The sequence below is a fragment of the Aquila chrysaetos genome, chromosome 20 (genome assembly GCF_900496995.4).
Source record: "Aquila chrysaetos chrysaetos chromosome 20, bAquChr1.4, whole genome shotgun sequence".
NCBI lineage: Eukaryota > Metazoa > Chordata > Aves > Accipitriformes > Accipitridae > Aquila > Aquila chrysaetos.
The window spans coordinates 16,746,843-16,767,195 of record NC_044023.1 but is presented as its reverse complement, the minus strand read 5'-3'; the positions used below and the strand labels follow the sequence as shown (position 1 = coordinate 16,767,195).

The 20,353-nt window shown below is 41.2% G+C and overlaps 2 protein-coding genes across 6 annotated transcripts in view; one reads left to right on the top strand and one right to left on the bottom strand.

Moving 5' to 3' along the window:
- Window positions 1-1,155: 1,155 nt before the first annotated feature.
- PSMD6 (proteasome 26S subunit, non-ATPase 6) lies at window positions 1,156-7,447 on the top strand. The gene is made up of 8 exons (XM_030043724.2): window positions 1,156-1,383; window positions 1,775-1,980; window positions 2,537-2,682; window positions 3,785-4,004; window positions 4,113-4,221; window positions 5,403-5,571; window positions 6,921-6,998; window positions 7,143-7,447. Exons 1-8 carry the CDS (start codon window positions 1,239-1,241, stop codon window positions 7,237-7,239), a joined length of 1,170 nt encoding a protein of 389 aa, XP_029899584.1. The 5' UTR covers window positions 1,156-1,238; the 3' UTR covers window positions 7,240-7,447.
- A 5,403-nt stretch (window positions 7,448-12,850) lies between these two features.
- The window catches only part of ATXN7 (ataxin 7), a 90,456-nt gene continuing 82,953 nt past the window's right edge, over window positions 12,851-20,353 (bottom strand). For all 5 annotated transcript variants that reach the window (XM_030043719.2, XM_030043720.2, XM_041118772.1 and 2 more), the window contains 3 exons: window positions 19,679-19,800; window positions 18,434-19,394; window positions 12,851-17,112 (listed from right to left, as the gene is read on the bottom strand). In XM_030043719.2, the coding sequence (XP_029899579.1) occupies window positions 17,095-17,112; window positions 18,434-19,394; window positions 19,679-19,800 (1,101 nt within the window). In that variant the 3' untranslated portion in view covers window positions 12,851-17,094. The remainder of the gene's footprint in view (window positions 17,113-18,433; window positions 19,395-19,678; window positions 19,801-20,353) is intronic.

Below are 20,353 nucleotides of genomic sequence, written 5' to 3'. Positions count from 1 at the left end.
GGGCTGAACCTTCACAACTCCCCACGCAGAAATTCACGAAGACACACACGCTGCTGTGCCCACATGCCCCATCTATAAAATTTGGCACCGCTAATCTGCAGGCAGCCCCCAGCAGGCAGGACCAGGGCTGACTGGGGGGTGATGCTCGGGGACCACCCGACCCTGCCGCTGCCCACCCGCCCGCCTCGGCCCGCCATCGCCAAGGGACAGGGCGCTGGCCAGGAACACGCTCCAGCCCCCCGTACCGGCAGCGTGCGCTGCGTGAGGTCGGAAAAGACGGAGCCGAAGATATTTAATAGAGATGGAGAAATGTTGGGAGAAGCTAAATGGTAAGTACATGGGAACGTGGGCCAGGTGTCGGGGTGACGCTCCCCCACCCAACCCGTATGAGATATAACCAAAACACGGGGGTTTAAAGCCCCTTTTCTTTGCCTTCTGCTTTTTGTGAGCCACAGGCGTGCTTTCGGGTTAACATATTCCACCTTTTTTCCTGCAACTACGAAGTCTACAAACCTACTTCTTTCCCACGCCCCCCCCAGCAGAAGCTGAAATCCCTTTTAGGCCTCTCCCCCCGCCTTGTGTTCGAAGCCTCGAACACCCGAAAGGCCACTCCGGCCGAGCGGAGCGGAGCAGCACACACCGGAGCCGAGGGGAAGCGGAGGACGGGCGGACCCCGGGCACACGGTGGAAGCACCGGGGGGGCTGTGAGGAACCCGCCGGGCAGGGAGAACTGCGGCCGAGGGGGGGGGGAGCGGGCAGCGCGCTGTGCATCTGCCTCCCCTATAGCCTGCGCCGTGTGCGCCCAGCCCCTATAGCCCACACTGGGCGCCTGCAGCGCCCACAGACCCGCACCCACTCAGCCCCCCAGAGCCCACCCGCTGCCCACCCGCCTAAATCCACGGCCGGCGCCCCCCCGCACTCCGCAAGCCCAGTCCCTGCGGGCCGCTACTGCGCATGCGCGCACCCCCTCACAGCGCGCACCCCCTCACAGCGCGCACCCCCTCACAGCGCACACCTCCTCTCCGCCCCCCCCCCCGCCCCGCACAGACTCGGAGGCACGGTCCCGCGCATGCGCGCCTCCCCTTTCCAGTACCTCCAGACCTCCGGCCCGGTAGGGGTCGCTGCGAGGCGGAAGCGTGCTGCCGTTTCCGCCCGTCGCGGCTGAGTCACTGGGCCGCGCCGCCGCCCGCCGCCGCCGCCCGGAGCCGAGCTCCCCGGTCCCGTCCCGTCCCGCCGCCATGCCGCTGGAGAACCTGGAGGAGGAGGGGCTGCCCAAGAACCCCGACCTCCGCATCGCCCAGCTCCGCTTCCTCCTCAGCCTCCGGCCCCGAGCGCCGGACCCGGCCGCGCGCGACGAGCTGATGGCGGCCGTGCGGCTCCACAGTGAGTGCGGCCTGGTGCGGGGAGAGGGGGGTCTGTCCGTCTGCGGGGTGCGGGGGAGCCTCTCCCTCCTCCCGTGGAGGTGGGGCGGCTCTGTCTGTCTGTCCAGAGCCGGTCTGACTGTCTCTGTTCATGTATCCCAGGGGCCGTTGGCGGCGGGGGGGGGGGAGAGGTGTCAAGAGACCAGTGATAGAAAAGAGTCGGCAAAAAGAAGCGTGACAGGCAAGGCCTGCTGAAACGCTGGCTCTGTCATGTCTGGATTTAATAGGTACCTGATCATAGAAAGGATGTAGCCGGCACTGGCAATCAGTCGTGTTGTCCTTCAGTGCTCTGCTCTAGACACACACACTTGTTGCAGCAGTTAACAGCAGAAGCCTTCCTGCTTTTTGTTCAGATATGGCCCCGTATTATGAAGCACTCTGTAAGTCTCTGGAGTGGCAGATAGACATGGATCTGTTGAACAAAATGAAGAAAGCTAACGAGGAAGAATTGAAACGTCTTGACAACGAATTAGAAGATGCGGAAAAGATCTTGGGGGAGAGCGAAATCCGAGATGCAATGATGGCCAAAGCTGAGTACCTGTGCAGGATTGGGGACAAGGTTGGTTCATGGCAGAGGCTGTATGGACTCATGTTAAAAACACTGCATCGTAATCCTCTTAGCTAGGCAGGTTCCAGTGAGCGCTGGGTGACTTACAGGGTGTTTTCTGTATGGCACAACTCAGACATGGATGGGAGATAGGGAAGGGTGTTACTGAAATATTTAAATTACCTAGAAAAAACCCAAGTAGTCCTTGAAAGAAAACATTTTTTTTCTTGAAAAGGGAAAAAGTTATTTTCCATTTGCAGATGTTATTTTTCACTTCCCTTGTGTCTTTAGACTTTTCTAAGCTATTTACATAGTGCAACTTAATTTCAAGTTGCAGAGTAGATTTTCATAGTCCTTAGATTTAAAAGATATATGAGGAACAGCTCTTTTAACTTGATTTAAACTTTGATTCTTTAAGATTACTCAGAATGCATAATGTTAGAGTTCTGTGGGAAACTAAGAATGTCACGACTATGAGCGGAAGACAAGGCGTGTACTTACAACAGATGTTTTGTAAATATTCTAGGTACTTTTAACGTTCTTACAGTAGAAAATACTGTCTTGTTAGGAGGGAGCTTTGACTGCGTTCCGCAAGACTTATGACAAAACTGTGGCACTGGGACATCGACTGGATATCGTGTTCTATCTTCTAAGGATTGGCTTGTTTTACATGGATAACGACCTCATCACACGGAACATTGAAAAGGCAAAAAGGTACTGCTTCTTGGGTTGTTTGAGTGCACTAAAGCACTTTTGAGACAAACTGTAACAAAAGAAATGGAAGATAAATACCTTGCTGTCAAGAAATGACTAAGACTGGTTGTGAGACAGAATCATAGAGTGATGGGTGGGTGTTACCTCGTACTAGAGAGCTTCCTATTCCTGGATTTTTTTTATGAGGGGGAAGAGAAAAGAAAGATTAATATTTTGTGTCAGCTATTTTCTAGCAGCTGACTTGATTTTAATTTGTAGCCCACCCACCCCCCTCCCACTTTTCTCTGCTGTCGCTGTTAGAAGACAAATAACTTTAGGTGCGGTTATATTGTACAATAAAGTGCAGTGCAGGATTGCCAGCTGAGTCCAGCTGCTGCCAGTGCCACCTAGCTGGCTCCATGGAGTACCAGCTTGTCCTCTAGAAGCAAGAGCCCAGTGTCAGCACAGTGTGCTTTGGTGCAGCTGTCCTTCCTGTCTTTCCTCTGCTAGCTTCAGTGTCTCCGTGCTCCCAACATTTTGAACTTCAGTGGTTCCTGTAGCAAGCTGTGGTTTCCAATCTCTTTGCTGGTGCTGTGAGACACCAAGGCAGAGGGGGTCTTCCCAGTTATCACGTTCCTGGGGCAATGATTTTTTGTGTTGCCTTCTCAGCAGATTTTGTCTTGTGGCTATAAGCAGGAGCACAGGCCATCAGTTTTGTGTTAATATGATTCTTGAAAAGTGGCACCTTTTAGATTTTTTCTATGCTGCTAGATGGACGACTTTGATTTTAGCAGCATAGGCAGCGGAAATATGTTGCCACAGCCGAGGTTGACAGTACTATTTACCTGCACATCTCAAAAGACTGTTGTCACAACTTTAGAGGCTATAAACTTTTCCTTTCAGTTGAAACTTGGACTGTGCAAAAGTGTCTGGCCTCTCCTGTCCCAAGGAAGCCACTTTCCTACCCCTGACAGGTGTACAAAGCCTGGACCGTTTCAACAAGCTGTAACATAAAACAAGTTATTCTTTCTGTAATCACATGGTATCAGTTGATTTACTGTACTTGTTTCATATAACTTAATACATTTACATAAGTAAATATTTCTTTTTGTTCTATTTTAAGTCTAATAGAAGAAGGAGGAGACTGGGACAGGAGAAACCGTCTCAAAGTGTACCAGGGCCTTTACTGCGTAGCTATTCGAGATTTCAAACAAGCAGCGGAGCTCTTCCTTGATACAGTTTCGACATTTACATCCTATGAACTTATGGATTACAAAACATTTGTAACATACACTGTCTATGTCAGCATGATTGCATTAGACAGGCCTGACCTTAGGGAAAAGGTAAGGAAAGCAGATGTAAACACTGGTTCAAAGAGACAGGGCCTTTCTTTAACCTGTTTATCTCCAGGCTGAGAGTGATGGTATTTAAACAGGTTTGTTTGTTTTCAGGTTATTAAAGGAGCAGAGATTCTGGAAGTGTTACACAGTTTGCCAGCTGTACGACAGTATCTCTTTTCTCTTTATGAATGCCGTTATGCAGCCTTTTTCCAGTCATTAGGTAAGGCTGTGTTTTTTCCTACAACACTATTTCAGGTGCTTCAGTTATTTGTTTCAGATCACCCACAACTTTTGTGGAGTAGCTACAGTCTAGAACTAGAGCTACTTTATGCAGGAAAAAAGAGTTTGGTTTTTTTTTTTTAAACAGTGACCTAAAATTTGCTGCCCTTTGACTTTTCAAACCAACCAACCAACCAACCTTTGCATACAGTGAGCTTTTTGAAACATCCCTTCTGATTAAGTGGAAAAGCATTTTGAAAGTGGCTATGCAGCACTGTCTTAGCTGAAGAGCTGGGTCAGATGGGAGAGCTTTCATCTCTGAAAGTTATAGGACTTGTAGTCTAAAGGCCCTGAAATCTCAACCTGTGAAAGAAATTACACAGAAGGTTTTAATTGTTACTACCATTGGCTTTCTGCTCTGGTTTCTATGTAAAAGGGTGACACTGAAGAAAAGCTTTTCAGAAAACTCATTCTTGCCAGTTCTCAGACTGCTTGTTTTCCTTCTGTGAGATTTAGAATACAAGAAAATAAGATACTTAGAAAAAGCAAAAAAAAAAAGAACCCTTCATTTTGTGGAAGACTAGGCCTGATGAGATTAAAAGCTAAGGGCAATATTTTTCTATTGCTGGCCTTATCACTAGCTGAGAACTAAAACTGTCAGGAGAAAAAGTCACTTCAGTGCCTGGAAATCCTTGTAATTAATTTAAGAGCTAGTACCAGAAAGTTAATCTTATTTCCATACCCAGCTTTGGGTAACAATGTTTCTTCAAATAGTTATGTACCAAGTACTGCTTGTTTCCCAGCACCATGCTGCTCCTGTGTGACAAGCAGATTCTGGCACTTGCCTTCAGTGCGGTGGTCCCCATGCAGCAGAGGGGAGACTAGCTCACACCCTGAAAGAAGGATTCTCTGCTGACAAACAGGGTCTCATTCACTTTGCCACAATATTGTTTGTGTGTTATTACTGCTTCTGGTTCTAGAACTGATATGGATTACACAAATGTACTTCTCTATAGTGTAGAATACCTTTCATATCCTGAAGTATGCAAGAATACATTATAGTTACATTCACACTGATTACTTATTAACTGGTGTTATGTGTTTGATTTGCATAACTGATATTTCACATTTCTTAGAGATTACTGACACATTTTCTTTCTTCTTTTTTTTTTTTTTTTTCAGCTATCGTAGAGCAAGAGATGAAAAAAGATTGGCTGTTTGCACCTCACTATCGATACTATGTACGGGAAATGAGAATTCATGCGTACAGCCAGCTCCTAGAGTCTTACCGGTCATTGACGTTAGGATACATGGCAGAAGCATTTGGAGTCAGTGTAGAATTCATAGATCAGTAAGTTATTTGGCTTTTTAAGTTCATAAAGATCTCACTTTACACCCTTTAATTATTTCTAATGATCCCATTATGAATAAAAATCTTTATTCTACTTTGATTCTAAACATGCAAAGTTATGTTGCAATGGAAGAGCTTGGCTAAATGTAAGCAAATCTTATGTTTCAGCAAAGAAAAGAATTTGTTTGCAATCTGTCATGACAACTTTTCCAGAATTTCTTTCACTCTAAATGCTGTATGAGAAACTAGTCTTTTATTAATAACTTTGTTCTTTATACTGCTACATCTATTGACCTCCATCTGCTATGAAACATAAGATTTTAGAGGATGACTTAGTTCACAACTATGCAAAAACTTAACGGTTACAACTTCAGGGTAGGGCACATAAAATGTGCAGATCAAGTCTCCTTATGTAGTTTTGCTTGCATTCTGGTATGTGGACAGGATCTGATATTTTTCACTTAAATCAAACATACCCTGCAGTCTCAGTGTGCAATTCTTTTCTAGTGTAAAACCAACAGATTTAGATCATAATGAAAACTAACTAATGTGAAGTGAGAAATTGACTTCTACTCTATGTACGTGAAACACTTTGTTTCAAATGCCTTCACACGAGTCATTCTTCTTTCATAGAGAAGTTTCAGATTTCCTAACATAGAAAAGCATTACAGAAATATGCAGAATACAGAAAATATGCTTGAAATATTCAGACATGAATTAATAGGTGTTTCAAGAGAAACCAAATACCATTCAATTCAAAGGTAAATGTTTTAAAGTCATACTAGTTCTTATGCTTCCCAGTAATTTATTACTAGTTGTAGCTTGTCTTACTGTTGATCGCAGGAATATTTTCTTCTACCATCAGTAATGTGCTATAGACCAACAGTGGTTTAAGCAAAATAATAATAATAAAAAAGCAGCATATTTAGAGCTACTAGAGAGTAGGGAACTATTAAGAGACTTTTCTAATGAATCGACTGACATCGAGATATCTACCTCAGGATAAATTCCAAATATGCACACTACATGACTGTTACCTTTGAATTTGAAGAGTAGTTGATGCTAAGCTAAGTGATAAATTTCACTAATTCAGGTATGACACTTTGGCCTGAGAAGAAAGTCCTAAGACGTTTTGCATTCAGATCACTAGAATAATTATTCTTGTGTGTAATATCCTATGCATCCTCATCTTATTAAAGCTTGGATGCCTTAGGAAAATATATAGGCTGTTGCTGCAGAAACATATTGTGGTGATACTGTTGTTTTGTAATAGCAGGTTCAGTGCTGTTAGGTCTACAAGTCCTTGGTGAAACATGATTTAACCAACTTGTGTTTTTTTCTTTACTTAGGGAGCTTTCAAGATTTATTGCAGCTGGGCGATTACACTGCAAAATAGACAAAGTAAATGAGATTGTAGAAACTAACAGGTATGCCAACAATTCCTAGAAATCATTTTTGACAGCTCAGTTGAATTCTATACATTTTGATGACGCTTATTACAGAAATGTAAGTGGCTTGGTATAAAACATGTTCTCACTTCTAAACCTTTTTTTTTCCCTCACAATTCCTAGGCCTGATAGCAAGAATTGGCAGTACCAAGAAACCATCAAGAAAGGAGATTTGCTGCTAAACAGAGTTCAGAAACTTTCCAGAGTAATTAATATGTAATTTTTTAATGCAAGGGAATGCAAAATTTAGATGTTTAAAACATTTTGGAAGTAACCTATAAATATATTGTATAACTTGGTATACTGTAGGTAAAAAAATTACTAGTGAGAGAGGTAGTGCTTTTACTTTCCACTTCATTATGTAAACAATGTTCTGTTTTGGTGTATGGACCCCAGTTCATTTATTAAATGTATGATACAGTTGGTCATCTCTTGTAATATACTTTGTTCCTTTACTTGACTGTGTATACAGCGTTCAATATTTAATAGCAAAGCAGGGTCAAGATCCGTGAACAGAGAGAACTAATGGTGACTCTACGCTTGCTCTTTTAAGACTTCTGTATTTGAATCAAAAGTGGAAAGAATCAGTTGCATAATAGTAAAGTAGCCAAAAATTTTAGCTGAGGTGGTGCCCTGTCCAGACAGGACGAACTCTTGTTACGAGAGGATTACAGCTTAAGGGAGAAGGAATAGGGATGAAAGTGACTGTGGTGAAGCAACAATATAACCACGAAAACTGTAAGGACTATAACTTTGGGTACATCTTTAACTGAAGTAGCCTCTCCCTTAAAATGTCATTTTTGCTAGCTGTTGAAGAGAAAGTCAGCACATAAACAAAGCATTAACAGTTGTAATTACTTCCTCTGTTAGATTTGCAGATGTCAAAATTATGATAAGAACAGTGGAAGATACTGTTGCAGTTTGACACAACTGATCAAATACCATAGGGGGTTATGATTTCTTTCGTCACAGCTGCTGAGGAATAAATGTTTCAAGCAGGCTGCTGCCATCCTGATGACACGTGGTTTCTGGCCGTAACAGAGCCTACGGCAGCAGCTGTTTAGCCTGCTGGCTTGGCTTGGCTCGAGGTTTCTTTTTTCTTCCCAAAGAAAGCCTGTGACTTAGTTCTGTTAGCTGTTTGATGCCATTGCACTTAGCAGCAGAATCCATTTACTGTCTGTATTCATTGCGACTTTTATCCTTGAAGTAACACCAACAGGTAGATACACCCACAGAATGATCCCAATGTTTGGTAGCTACTGTGGAACAGCTAGGACAGCATGGAATTTTACATGCCTGCTCCTCTTACTGCAAGATCATAGAGGATCTCCCGTCTTTGAATCACTGCCACCTGCCCAAGGTTAGACTCCTCAGACGCAATGTTGAGGGTCCATTAATATTCTCTGTTGCACTGCTCTGAAATCCAAAATACGACCTAGTGATTTTTGGTTTTCTTTCTCTACTTACTAGAAGCTGGTTTGGTATTTTTGTTTTGTTTTATTTCCAAGTAGCAGCTATTTAGCTGGAGTTCAAAGATTTAAATTTCAGACAGTACTGATTAGAAGAAAATTCTGATCTTCACTTTCTTTAGAATAGTGAGAGTAATAAAAGAGAACCCTAGTTTGTTTACCATGTGGTCAGCTATTTGATTCTGTATTTTGTGTGTGAACACGCATATCACTTCTTACAGAGTTTTAATTAATTTAGGCCAATATTCAGACTTCTCAGATTATTGCAGTGTGCTCTGTTTTTCCAGATCTGTTCCATATCAGATAAAGTACAGCTAGCTAGGAGTTCTGGCTGCCTTTTGGTAACAACTTTTCCACCTTCCAGACACGCAAATGTTAAGCTTGTCAGAAGACCATACATACTACAGAGGGTATGGGCTGTAGGCTTCACTGAATTGAGGGATTTCATTTCTGGTGCAGGGATGGATTTTCCTTTCCAACATACTTGTACTTGAACTGGCCTTCATTAACTATAGTAACGCTTTGCAAAATAAATCTCAGGATTCCCATTCAGCTTATGTATTACAACATATACTTTTAGCTCTAAGTTGAAGGGAATAGAAACCTACTCAAGAAAACTAGGCTTCATTCACTTAAGAGAAATGTTGCTGCTTGTTTAGTGTAGGTAAAAGCAACAGGAAAAAAAAAAAAAGAGAAATGTCTACTTTGTGAGGAAAATAAAAGTATTACTAAAGATTCTTAGTGTGCTGTAAAATATTTGCAGAGCTTTCACTTCTTTTTATTTTATACTAACCATCACTATCACCCTGTGGGAGCCAGGCATTTCAGGATCTGATGTTCTCTGCTGAGGTAGATGAAAAATCAGAATGTTCAAAACACAAGCGCACATACCCTACCAGAGCAAAGTGAGAATTCATTTTCAGTGTGCCTCCAAGAAATTAATTTTATTGAGAATCTTTGTCAAGATCTCAGCATTATCTAGAAAAATGCTAATTGTACAAGAGACAATTTTAAAGTAGGTCTTTAAAAGATCCCAACTTGCCTTGCTCATTTTCTGACCTCAGCCTATGTCCTGCGAAGGAGGATCTGGGAGGAACCTGCAGAACTTCTTGACAAAGCTTTTTGGGCCAAGGCAAGAAAGTCACAGCATTTTTACCTGAACAGCTTTAAGGCTTTCAGCAGCAGTTCAGCCTCTCAGCTGTGCCAAATAGTGGGATAAAATTCTGGACAGTTGTAGGGAAAAGCAACGCCTCCTGAAGTCCACAGCTGGATGCAGAGAGCATAGTCAGAGCAGCATTTACATTGCTCTCCTGAAAAAAGCAATATCTGGTATGTAGTCTTTTTCCAAAGAGGGGTCCAGAGTGGTCAGGCCTTGTGCTGATCAAGGACATAATTTTTTCTATTCTATCATTTTTGACTGCCTACTTCAATTTCCATGTCAAAGCAGAAGCAGTAGGATTTCTGCTTCCTTTAAACCCTGAAGTAACTTCAAGTTACCTTTCACTGTCCTGTGGTCCTGTTAGTTTTACCTTTGGTTTATTTCATCTCATGATTTCCATTTAACTCTGATTGTGAGTGGTGCTCCAGACACAGCCATTCATGCCTCAGTCTCGATACCCTTCCACAGATTTATAGTCCACATGCCAAAGTTGTACATTCTCTCTCTCGTAATTTAAGCTTGTGCAGTTCCTTCAACTAATGCCATTCTCCAATTTCGCTTTGGAAGGCTGACTTCATACGAGCAACCAGATAGCCAGAATCAGACACAGATTTCAAGGTGCAGCCACACCACAGAAACACTTTCCACCTTGCTCTGCAATACGTTCACTGCCATTAAGCTGTGGGAACGCAGGAGGGAAGGACAGGAGATGGGGTGTTTTAGGGTTTGTTAGTAAAGCTCTGCTACGAAGTGGTTGAAACCTAGTCTGTGTGCAAACATTCTTTGGCTCGCCTGTCTCTGCTGATCTGCCAACAGCTCCATTTCTTCTCTCACTGAACATTGGGCTCTAGAGTTTAAGGTCTAGCCTTGCAGACAAGAGACAAGGCACTCGCTTTTGGAAAAATTCACCGATTGTGGACAGGAAGGGATGCAGGTGAAGGGAGCTCAACTGCAAAATGGAGGACAAAGAAAACTTCCAGCACTGTCAGAGAGCACCTAAACCGAGCAGCAACGCACTGTCCCTGCTGATGCTGAAGAAAGCTTTCCTAACAATTTGGCTACAGATGTCAACTCCAGCCATTTCTCATGTGCTTGGACAAAGCTTTTTGACTGCATTTCTCAGGCCAGTTTTTGTCCTTTGCAATAAAGTTTGAATCCAGGTTAGTTTGAACAACTTCAGAAAAGGTTTCTCGAGATTCCCCTGAAGGTTGGTGGGCCAGAAAAAACATAACAAGCATATGCCGCTTCTCCGCGACAAAGATCCCATGCTGCTTGTTAGGAACAAATCCAGCAGCTAACACAGTTCTGAGCCAAAGCACTGAGAAAAGCATTCAGTCAAATTAAGAGTCCCATGGTGGATCCTACAAGCCACGTGTGTTTGATTATTTGTTGCAGCAGAACGTGATAATAATGAACCAACAGGAATTTGCATTTAAATAAAGCCAGTTGCAAGCCCTTGTATCGGTTGTTTCAGTAGTTGGCATAAGTAACGGCGGCCACGGAGCCCTTCAGCCTACAAAGGCAACGGGGGCCAGGGCTGTTCGCTGTCGACCGGGCTGTACGCAGCGAGGGCACGGGGCCAGCTTCGCACCCCTGCCTCCAGAGCTGCACATGCTGCGGGTGCAGGACCAGGATTTAGGAGTTTTTCTACCACAGGCAGGTTGTAGCCTTCGAGCCCAACACGTCTCCACCGGGAGAAGGCTGACACGTTCGGGTCCGAAGGATGCATCACCAACTTCCATTTTAAATGCAAAGGGCATCAATGATAAGCGCATGTGCACAAAACCATGCACACAGGGAGCCTCTGACATTTGGATTTGCATTGCACGCACTATCAGGCTCAAACTCCTACATCACCAAGCAACTCTTCCTGGATATAAACCGGAGTATTTTCCTATGAGACAATCAGTGACAGAATAGAAACTGCTTTCTACCCGCTTCAGGGAAGTCTGTTTACAGGGCTCTACTCCAGCCCCTGTTCAGAAGGCACTTTTCACGACAAACCCCTTTACTGAACTGATCGAGTCACTGGGAGAAGCGATAATTCACCGAGCAGCTCTGCGCTCTGCCCAAGGTCAGGGCCCCCCGGCACCAGCGGTGCCCAGCACAGCAAAGGAAGGGGAGACGGAGGACGCTCCAAACCTGCAGAGCTCTGGGTTACACGGGATAAACGCACCTTTTTTCCTTTTTCTTCAGCTTACCAGTTGTAGAGGATACAGGACTATTTTAAATGCAGTTAGAGTTAATCCTTCGATTCTGAAGCAGACGCAGACAGCCGAGTCACGAACTTGCCTGAACGCGATGACGAGCAGAGCGCTCTGCTCCGCTCTGGGAGCTCCTGTCTCCTGCACGCTCCGTGCTGCCGTCGCTTGTACAGCCCAGCACAACCAACTTCAGTGCCAACAGCTTATATAGGATGGTGCAGACATTAGAAATTCATGCTGGAAAAGAAAGATATTTGCAGGAAGGCGAGACAAAAAAGAAATAAAAATCTTCATTCAACACAAAAAGTAAATGTAGAAATATAAGTACTACTCATTATAAAAAGACAAAGCAAAACCTGCTTGTCGCCTGAACCCCATTTATATCTTGTACCATTTATTCCAAATACTAAGGAAAACTTTGTTCTGTCGTAAGAGGAAAAAAAAAAAAAAAAACCCACAAAAAAAACCCCAAACCCAACAGAACGGGGGCGGGGGGGAGAGAAAATAAAGGAAGAACTGCCATGGAGGTAGCTATGAATTCCCACTGCACTAACAGGGGTTTTACAAACCGCTCCTCAGCACATGCTAGTCCTGAGTCACATGCAGAGAAAAGCATTGCAGGAGTATTTAACCCATTGAATTGACACACTGGATCTTTAAAGTGTGAAAACACAGAAGATGATACTTTCTTGGAAGTAAAAAAAAAAAAAGGAAATATGACCATTCAACATACCGCATTTGGGTTGTAAAAGCTGCTGCTCATTATTCTATTTAGAAAACAATATAAAGCATGAACTTTAAGTAACAAAACATCCTTTGCATGGGAAAAACACTAAGGAGTTGATACAGGCACCTCTCAAAAACAGGTACCAGAAACCCTGTAGGATGTAAAGATCCGATCCTACCAGGCTGGCTCTGTAGCCGCTCTCGCGATGCTGACGTACAGTGACAGAATTTGACTACATCCAATTCTCCGAAATTAGTTCACATAGGCACCGATACAGATAATGTTTTCCTTTAATGGTGAATGATTTTATAATGAAGCAGAAACATATAATGTATTCCATGCAACCAACCTCATTTATTGAAAAGTCCTAATTTTATTGCCTTGTTTAGTAACATGTTTGTTCAACAAACTAATCTTTTTCAGGAAGCAAAGCACAACTTTTTCTTATAAATAGTATAAATTATTTTATTTACAGAAACTTGTTACAAAACAAATAGACTATATATTTATTTTTCTTTTAAATATCCAAAGTAATTTTTCTATCCCATGACATTTGTTCATGTACTATACAGCAGCCAACACAGAGTTCAGCTGATCAGATGCTCTTGATTATGTATACAAATTATCAAACTATTCACACATTTTACACAGGAGATTGCTTTTAGAACCAGGCTCAACACCGAGCAAGATGCTTTCAAGGCCTACATTCACATTGACATTATGTAGTGCTCATTTTAAAATTATCTTTAAAACGTAAAATATCTTGCACAAAAGGTAAAAATGATTATTTTCTGCGGAACAGTGAAACATTTAAGAATCTTTCTAAGCCCAATTCCCTCCTCCAGGACAGAATGAGTGAAAGACGAGAGAGAGATTCCTTGGCAAGAGAACTCTTACAGGAAGACAACTGCCTTAGAAATGTCATTTGGAAATCACATCTTTTTTTTAATGGTTTTAAGAGGTACTTACTTGTTTTTTGTTTTGTTTTCCTGGAATATCAACTGTTTTGAACATTTCTAAATTATTTCATTTATGAATACCACCCCCCTCCCTGCCTCCCTTCCCAAAATGAGACAGTTAAATAAACTGCTGGTTAAAACCATATTTCAAACCCTTGGCATTATATTAAATATGAGTTATCAATGGGATTGTTCCAACACAAGGTATTCTAATTAAAAGATTTTACAAAAGTTACCAGCATCATTCGCTTTCTTTTGTCAACCCATCTCATGAATTTCAGAAAAAATACCTATATATGTATGTGTATATATATACACGCACACATACATATATATACGCACACATATATTATATATAGGTGGAAAAAGCAAGCTCCAAAATTTCAACTGAACATTCAAGTCTTTTAAGGAGAAGCTGTCTAAACAGTCCAAGCTTAAAACTAGTTATATCAGGCACTTTCAGTTTTTCCGTTAGTTTTAAACCACATGAGACCCACACAAATGCGCACGCACACACACGCACACAAACACTAAAAAAAGAGAAGCAGTGTGTCACTTAACTAAATGTAGTCTTCTGGGAATCAGGCAACTGATAAGCAATGCCGTATCGACCATTTCGGCTCCAGTCCTGCGCTCGGGTTCCCGCGGCAGAACCCGACCGCAGGACCCGGGCAACAGTTTGCATGTATCCACTCCCAAGACATGAAAAGGGACACAGCTTTCACAAAACGGAGGCATCCCTTAAGTTGCGAAGTAGGCATGTTAACTATTGGCTTGGCAGTGAACCACTTCAAATTATAAAAAGGTATTTGCTTTTTTTTTTTTTAATTAATTAATAAATAAATACTAGATGATCTCAATTGTACCAAAACTGGATATAAGAAAAAAAGACCTGTGCAAAAATACATATTTAAATATGTACAATCAATTAACAAAATATGTCTTCTGAAATAGGGATACTTCAATATTTATAATAGAACAAGAAATTCCAAAATAAAGATACAAAAGTATGTTTTTTTTTTTTTCTTGTATAATTCTTTGTTCATCATTGCAGCAATTTTTTAGGTTAAGAAAACTGCAGGAGTCATAACGAGAAGTTGGAAAGACTATAAAAACTGTATCTCTTAAATTAATACCAAAATCTGTCTAGAAACAACCCAGCCACTGCAAATTCAATTTTGCAAGGAAAATTAATTTTAAGCTTCCTTAATTATTTACAGTAAGAACTATGTGACAATAAAAGCTTCAGGTCAGGAACAATGTTCTGCTTATAACCAAGATCTAAAACATAATATTTAAGCAGGTCTATGCTCAAGGGCAGACAGAATTTACGGTGTTCTAACTCTTTACTCCCAGTGGCTTAAACCCACACGACGCAGGTGACTGCAGACGCTGACTCTGTACGAGCAGCGATCAGGAATTCACTTTTTAACACGTCTGCATGCTATCGAAGGAGCACAAATTTGCCCTCATGCTTTCAGATCAACAGAACCTTAAAAAAACAGAGGAGAGTTCAATCACAGACTTGCTAGTGTTCAATCTTGCCAAATTTTTGTTTCCTTTACCTTTGTGTCTATCAAGAGTCAAATTGCACTTGTGACTGATGCTATCCTGAAGTGGAAGCTCTGCCCCAGGGACTTCATCAGAGCGTGGATTTCACTCCCAATGTGCAGGATTTAATACGCTTTGATTTCTCTTTGTGGCATATCACTTTGGTTCCTTTTACGTTAAACCAATTGCAGTTCTAACAATCCTTTCAACAAGGGCATCTTATTAAATTCGAATCCTTTTGTTCCTGAAAAGTTGTCTATTTTTTTTTTTTGAAGTTTGCATAATAAGTGTCTCTAGTACGTTGCTTTCTCAATGTGATCTTTTGTATCAATTCAAAGTGTCTGCATAGAGGCTTCTTGTTGTTTTGCTGTGTAACAATGATTTCATAGCAAGTTCAGGTTAAACTGAAAGCATCGTTAGGTAAACAACTAAGCAACTGCTACTCAGAGTGGCTTTGGATTCCCTGATGTACTACTTGCCACCAGAACTGGGGAGAAGGCTGGGCTACGCGAACAATTGGACAGGCTCAGATTGTCTCTTCTCAGCAATAGCTGGTGCCCCTTTAAGGCAGAAAAAATATCCTCTTGGTTAGGAATTTGTTTTCCTTTGCTTTGCCCCCTTAATAAAAGTTTAGTCAGTTTTGAGACTTTACCTGATGTTTAAACACTTAACAAAAACATCCAGACGAATCAAATCATAATACAATAAGCCCTTTAGCGGAATTCAATTTTGAGGTGTTTTGAAGCAAGACAAAATATTTCATAAAAATTGACTGGACTATATAAAACTGTGTAAAGCCCCCTTTATTCATAAAGCCTGGGTAGGCGTGGGATGACTGTGATGCACACATCTGCGCTTTACGGCAACTCTGCTGTCAAATTGGCATTTATTCCAGAATTTTGAAAAAAATCTGAGTGGTTGAAAGCATAACATGTTAACGATTTAGTTCTACAAACAAGGCATAAAGAAACTGACTTTTATGTTTTTTAGAAAATATTTAAATACTTTAAATACTTATTTTTAAAAGGGCTATTTTTACCCGCTGGAAGGCAAATCCAGCCTAATTTAACCAATACAGTTGTTATTTTTTTTAAATAACAAAGGCCTATGGTATACAGTATAGGTCAATAAATACGTTCTTTGGGCATATAGTTTTAGAGGTTATTTGCCTTTGTCTGTTTGATGGTTTGGGATTTTTTAAAAAACAAAATGATCTTACTTTCTTCTGCAATCAAATCTTCTTCAAAAGAATAGAAAACAGGTTTTGTATCATGCAAGTATGACATTTTTATACTTGTTTTCTGAGTGATGGCCTCAAACAAGTTTTTCTGTTTTTTGTTGGGTTTGTTTTGTTGGTTTGGTTTTTTTTTTTTTTTTTAAACTCCTGATAGCTTCTTATCCCAAATTACTTGCAAAAGGCTGGGCAAAACACAGACTATTTTTTGAATTGTGCTATTGTTATATTCCATTAAAGGAACATTGCTATAAAAACACTAAAGCCATATTCCCTTCTTGAGGGCTTCTTTCCATTGTGCCTCACACATTCTTCCCCCTTGTCACGGGGTCCTCGCCATTGAGGGTGTCTGTCTGGTTAGCTATCACCTACAAAAGACACCATCAGTATAAAAATAAGTCCACAGTAACGTTTATTTCCCCCCAGAAAACATTCGTTTGCCCAGCCAATCTATGTCAAATAGTGGCAAGATGATGTACTCCTGTAAGTAAAATCTCACAGATTTGTAGCAAACAGTCCAGACCACCGTTAACACTGATAAGAGCAATTATGTGGCTGAACTTCATCCAGTGTCCATTTCTAGTATATTCGCTGCTACAGACATGGCTTCAGGGAAATTCCTTGTTTAAGTGACAGTCCAGTAGATTTCCACACCTGAGGACCATGGGAAGTTGGGAAAACTCAAGGCATCTTGGAGTCCAGAAATCCAAATGGAGGTTTTGCTTGTAGTGAAAATTGTCCAGTTCGTTTCTCACCACGGTGCATTCAGCTATCAGGGACGTGCCTTTGGCTTTTGAGCAAGCAAAAGAAAGAGAAGGATGAGTGAGCCAGGCTGTTATAGCAGATGCCCTTAGACATTTTTTGGATAACAAGATATTTTGGGGAGAATCAGCAGGCACAATGCGACACCACTAACATGCGGTTGCCTTCTCTGAGACTTGACAATTCTCAAGCTAAAGCTCTTTAAAGTGACAATGGTTTCAGACATGATTTCCTTCCTTAATTCACTCAAATTACGTTTCTCCTTTATTTATATTGCATAGTTGAAATAGTAGCTATGAGAAAAGTCCAAATGAATTCAGCCATCTGAAGGCTTTTTTTTGTTACAGTAAACAAAACATTATGGTGAAAATCTTCCTCTATGGCTGAAACTGAAAATTAAGAAACCATTCTGAAAAAGCTCTTACTGACCTCCTAACTCTCCAGGTACACAGATTTCAGGTTATTAGCACCAGAGGCAACAAAAAGTTTCTTTGGTTTTCAGTCTTGAAAAATCTAGTTCTAAAGCTACTCTCTAAAATTCCATCTTCTACACTCTCCTCCAGCTGTATCAAATTATTTTTACCCCTCCAAATGATCCTCCAAGTCAATTTGAACAGTATTATTAAGAAGTGTGAGCTACTGGTTTCTAAATTATCTCTCATCCTAACATATCAGGAACTTTCTCTTCCAATACACTACTTTTCCACTGTAATTTGTTTAAAAAATCAAACCCCCAAACTCATTTTTAAAATGGGATCTTACATATTCATGAGATCTGCTTCCTTTATAGTAAATCTGTTTGCTTTACCGACTCAAAAGGTTTCTATCTTATTTATAACATTTAATCTCATTATTACTACGAACTTAGCCAATGACACCTTGGGATAATAAGCTTATTTTATCACAGTATCACAGTTCTGTTATCAGCATCATTATGTTCCACTTTGTAGAGTGTTTTATTACTGACACAGAAACAAGAAGTCAGGCTGAGACATACAGCTCAGTTCCCTGGCTGGCTGGCAAGATTTACTTTTAAAATTACTTTTTTTAAAGTGTGAGGACTGAATTTCATCTGAGAGCAATTCACAGGCAACATCTAAGGAACTTGGAATGTCATATTTAAGGTTACTTTAAAAAAAAAAAAAAAAAAGAGCTACACTTTATGAGAGAGTTTATAAAAATCTTGTGTAAATGTACTATTAAAACACTGAATAGTGGACAAATAAGAGAACTATCTTTTACTTGAATAAGATCTGGGGTTGGCTAGCTAATGATTAAGAGAACACATGTAATATAAGCATGTGAAGAGGCATGTTCATATTGGCTTAGTTCGAGACAAAATTTCATACCTGATGAAAAAGAGAATTGTTCATCAGTCCTTGCGTCCCTGGGATTGCACCAGTGTGTTTCGCATGAACATTGTTCACCGATGTCAATTTGGCAACTTTGTTTGATTTGCTGCTGCTGCTGCTGCTGCTGTTTATGCTGCTTGAACCAGGTGAGCACTTTCTTTTCTTTCCTATTAATTTGTCAAGGGAAGTATGCGAATGTGAAAAACTGCTGTGTGAATTTACAGTCAGCTCGCTGGACTGATGAACAAACGGCCCCAAGGAGAGCGTGGAGTCGCTGCTGTTCATCATCACACTCATTCTCTTTATCGATTCTGCAGGGCTTCCAGTCGGAGGACCCCTCCCTGATTGGTCATGTTTGAGGCTAACGGAGTTAGCTTTGCTAGTCATACAGTTGAGGCCAACGCTGTGGGACGAAGCTGTCACCGATGGATGATAGGAGGTCCCAGAGTTTCCAGAGTTAACCACACAGTTTTTTCTGAAGGACTCTGTGGAATGAGAAGGTGCTAGCAGTGCGGAACTGTTTTTACGCTTCTTTCCTGAGCCGCTGCTGCTACTGACGCTGCCGGTACTGTTACAGGTGCCACTGCCAGCAGAAGATTCCTTAGGTTTAAAAGATTTGCTGGATTTCATTTTTTGAGGTTTGCTGGGCATAGGTGAAGGTACAGAGGAAAGCACTGTAGGTGTTGAAGGGGATGAAGACACTTGTCTTGATTGCATACTGCAGACAGGATCCACTGCACCCAAAGTAGCAGGATTGGCATTTAGTGTCGTTCCATGTGATGGTACCGATTTATTATTCAGAGACACACAGGAAGGAGATACCAATGCTGGCGATGACATAACCGTGGTGGGTAAGAGGAAACCTGCTGCACTGACACCATACTGTGAAGCAGGCGTCGAGTTTGTCCGATGTGGTGCACGAATTGATGCTGTGTTACTAGATGCTGGAGGAATTTTCCTGCAGGTGAACAGAAAAACAAACGAAAACCTACGTAGCTACCATTCTTCAGAATAATACCCACTCTAATAATGCTACATTGAAGTGATTGTATCTCGAGGTTGATTAATGCCACTAAAATATTTTATTAAATTGTTAGTTGTTGCAAAAAACGTAAATCATAGACTATCAACTTTTGATCCAATTAACCTGAACACACAATTACTGTTCTTTAACTAGAATCACAGGCTTCATGTATTTCTACAAATACCAAGAAGAATAAGAACTCTTTTGCTTCTACTCACTTCCACATCTGTGAATTAAGATGCTTCTCCAACATGAAGTCAAGTGCACATCGAATATGGTTCCACCGCTTGTCAAACACGTAATAACCTCTTCCAATTTGCCGACTACCAAATGTGCAAAACTGAAAAGACAGATTTTTATTGGTGTTTTCTACTTTCAGTAACAACTCTCTGAATAAAAATGCACTTGTTTATCAATAAATATTGCTAAATGAATATGCTTTTAGATGTTTAAATCAAGGATAAAAAAATATAAATTAGAATTTTTATTTCTCTGGTATAACAACTATTTTAAATTTTTGGCCTTGGTATATTGCGATCATTTTCTTTCCATCTGATACTCCCATACGTATGCCCAAAAGCAGCGGTCAAACTTGAGTCCCTCTGATTAAACAGGGAAAGACAGTAGTGTGAGTTTGTGTGTGTGTGTATAAAAACCATAGCATATATATGTAACATCTACTTCTGAGGAGCTATCAGCTATCTGCTCGTAGTCTGTTTTTTAAAAAAAAGGAGATAATATGATATACAGGCTAGGCAATAAAGCTTGTGCTTTTAGTTACTCACTAGCTTTTGTCAAGAATTAAATATTAGAACAACACATTACTGCTACCTTTATTGTGATGATTGGCACCTTGAGTAAAAAATGGGGGGGGGGGGGGGGGGGGGGGCGCG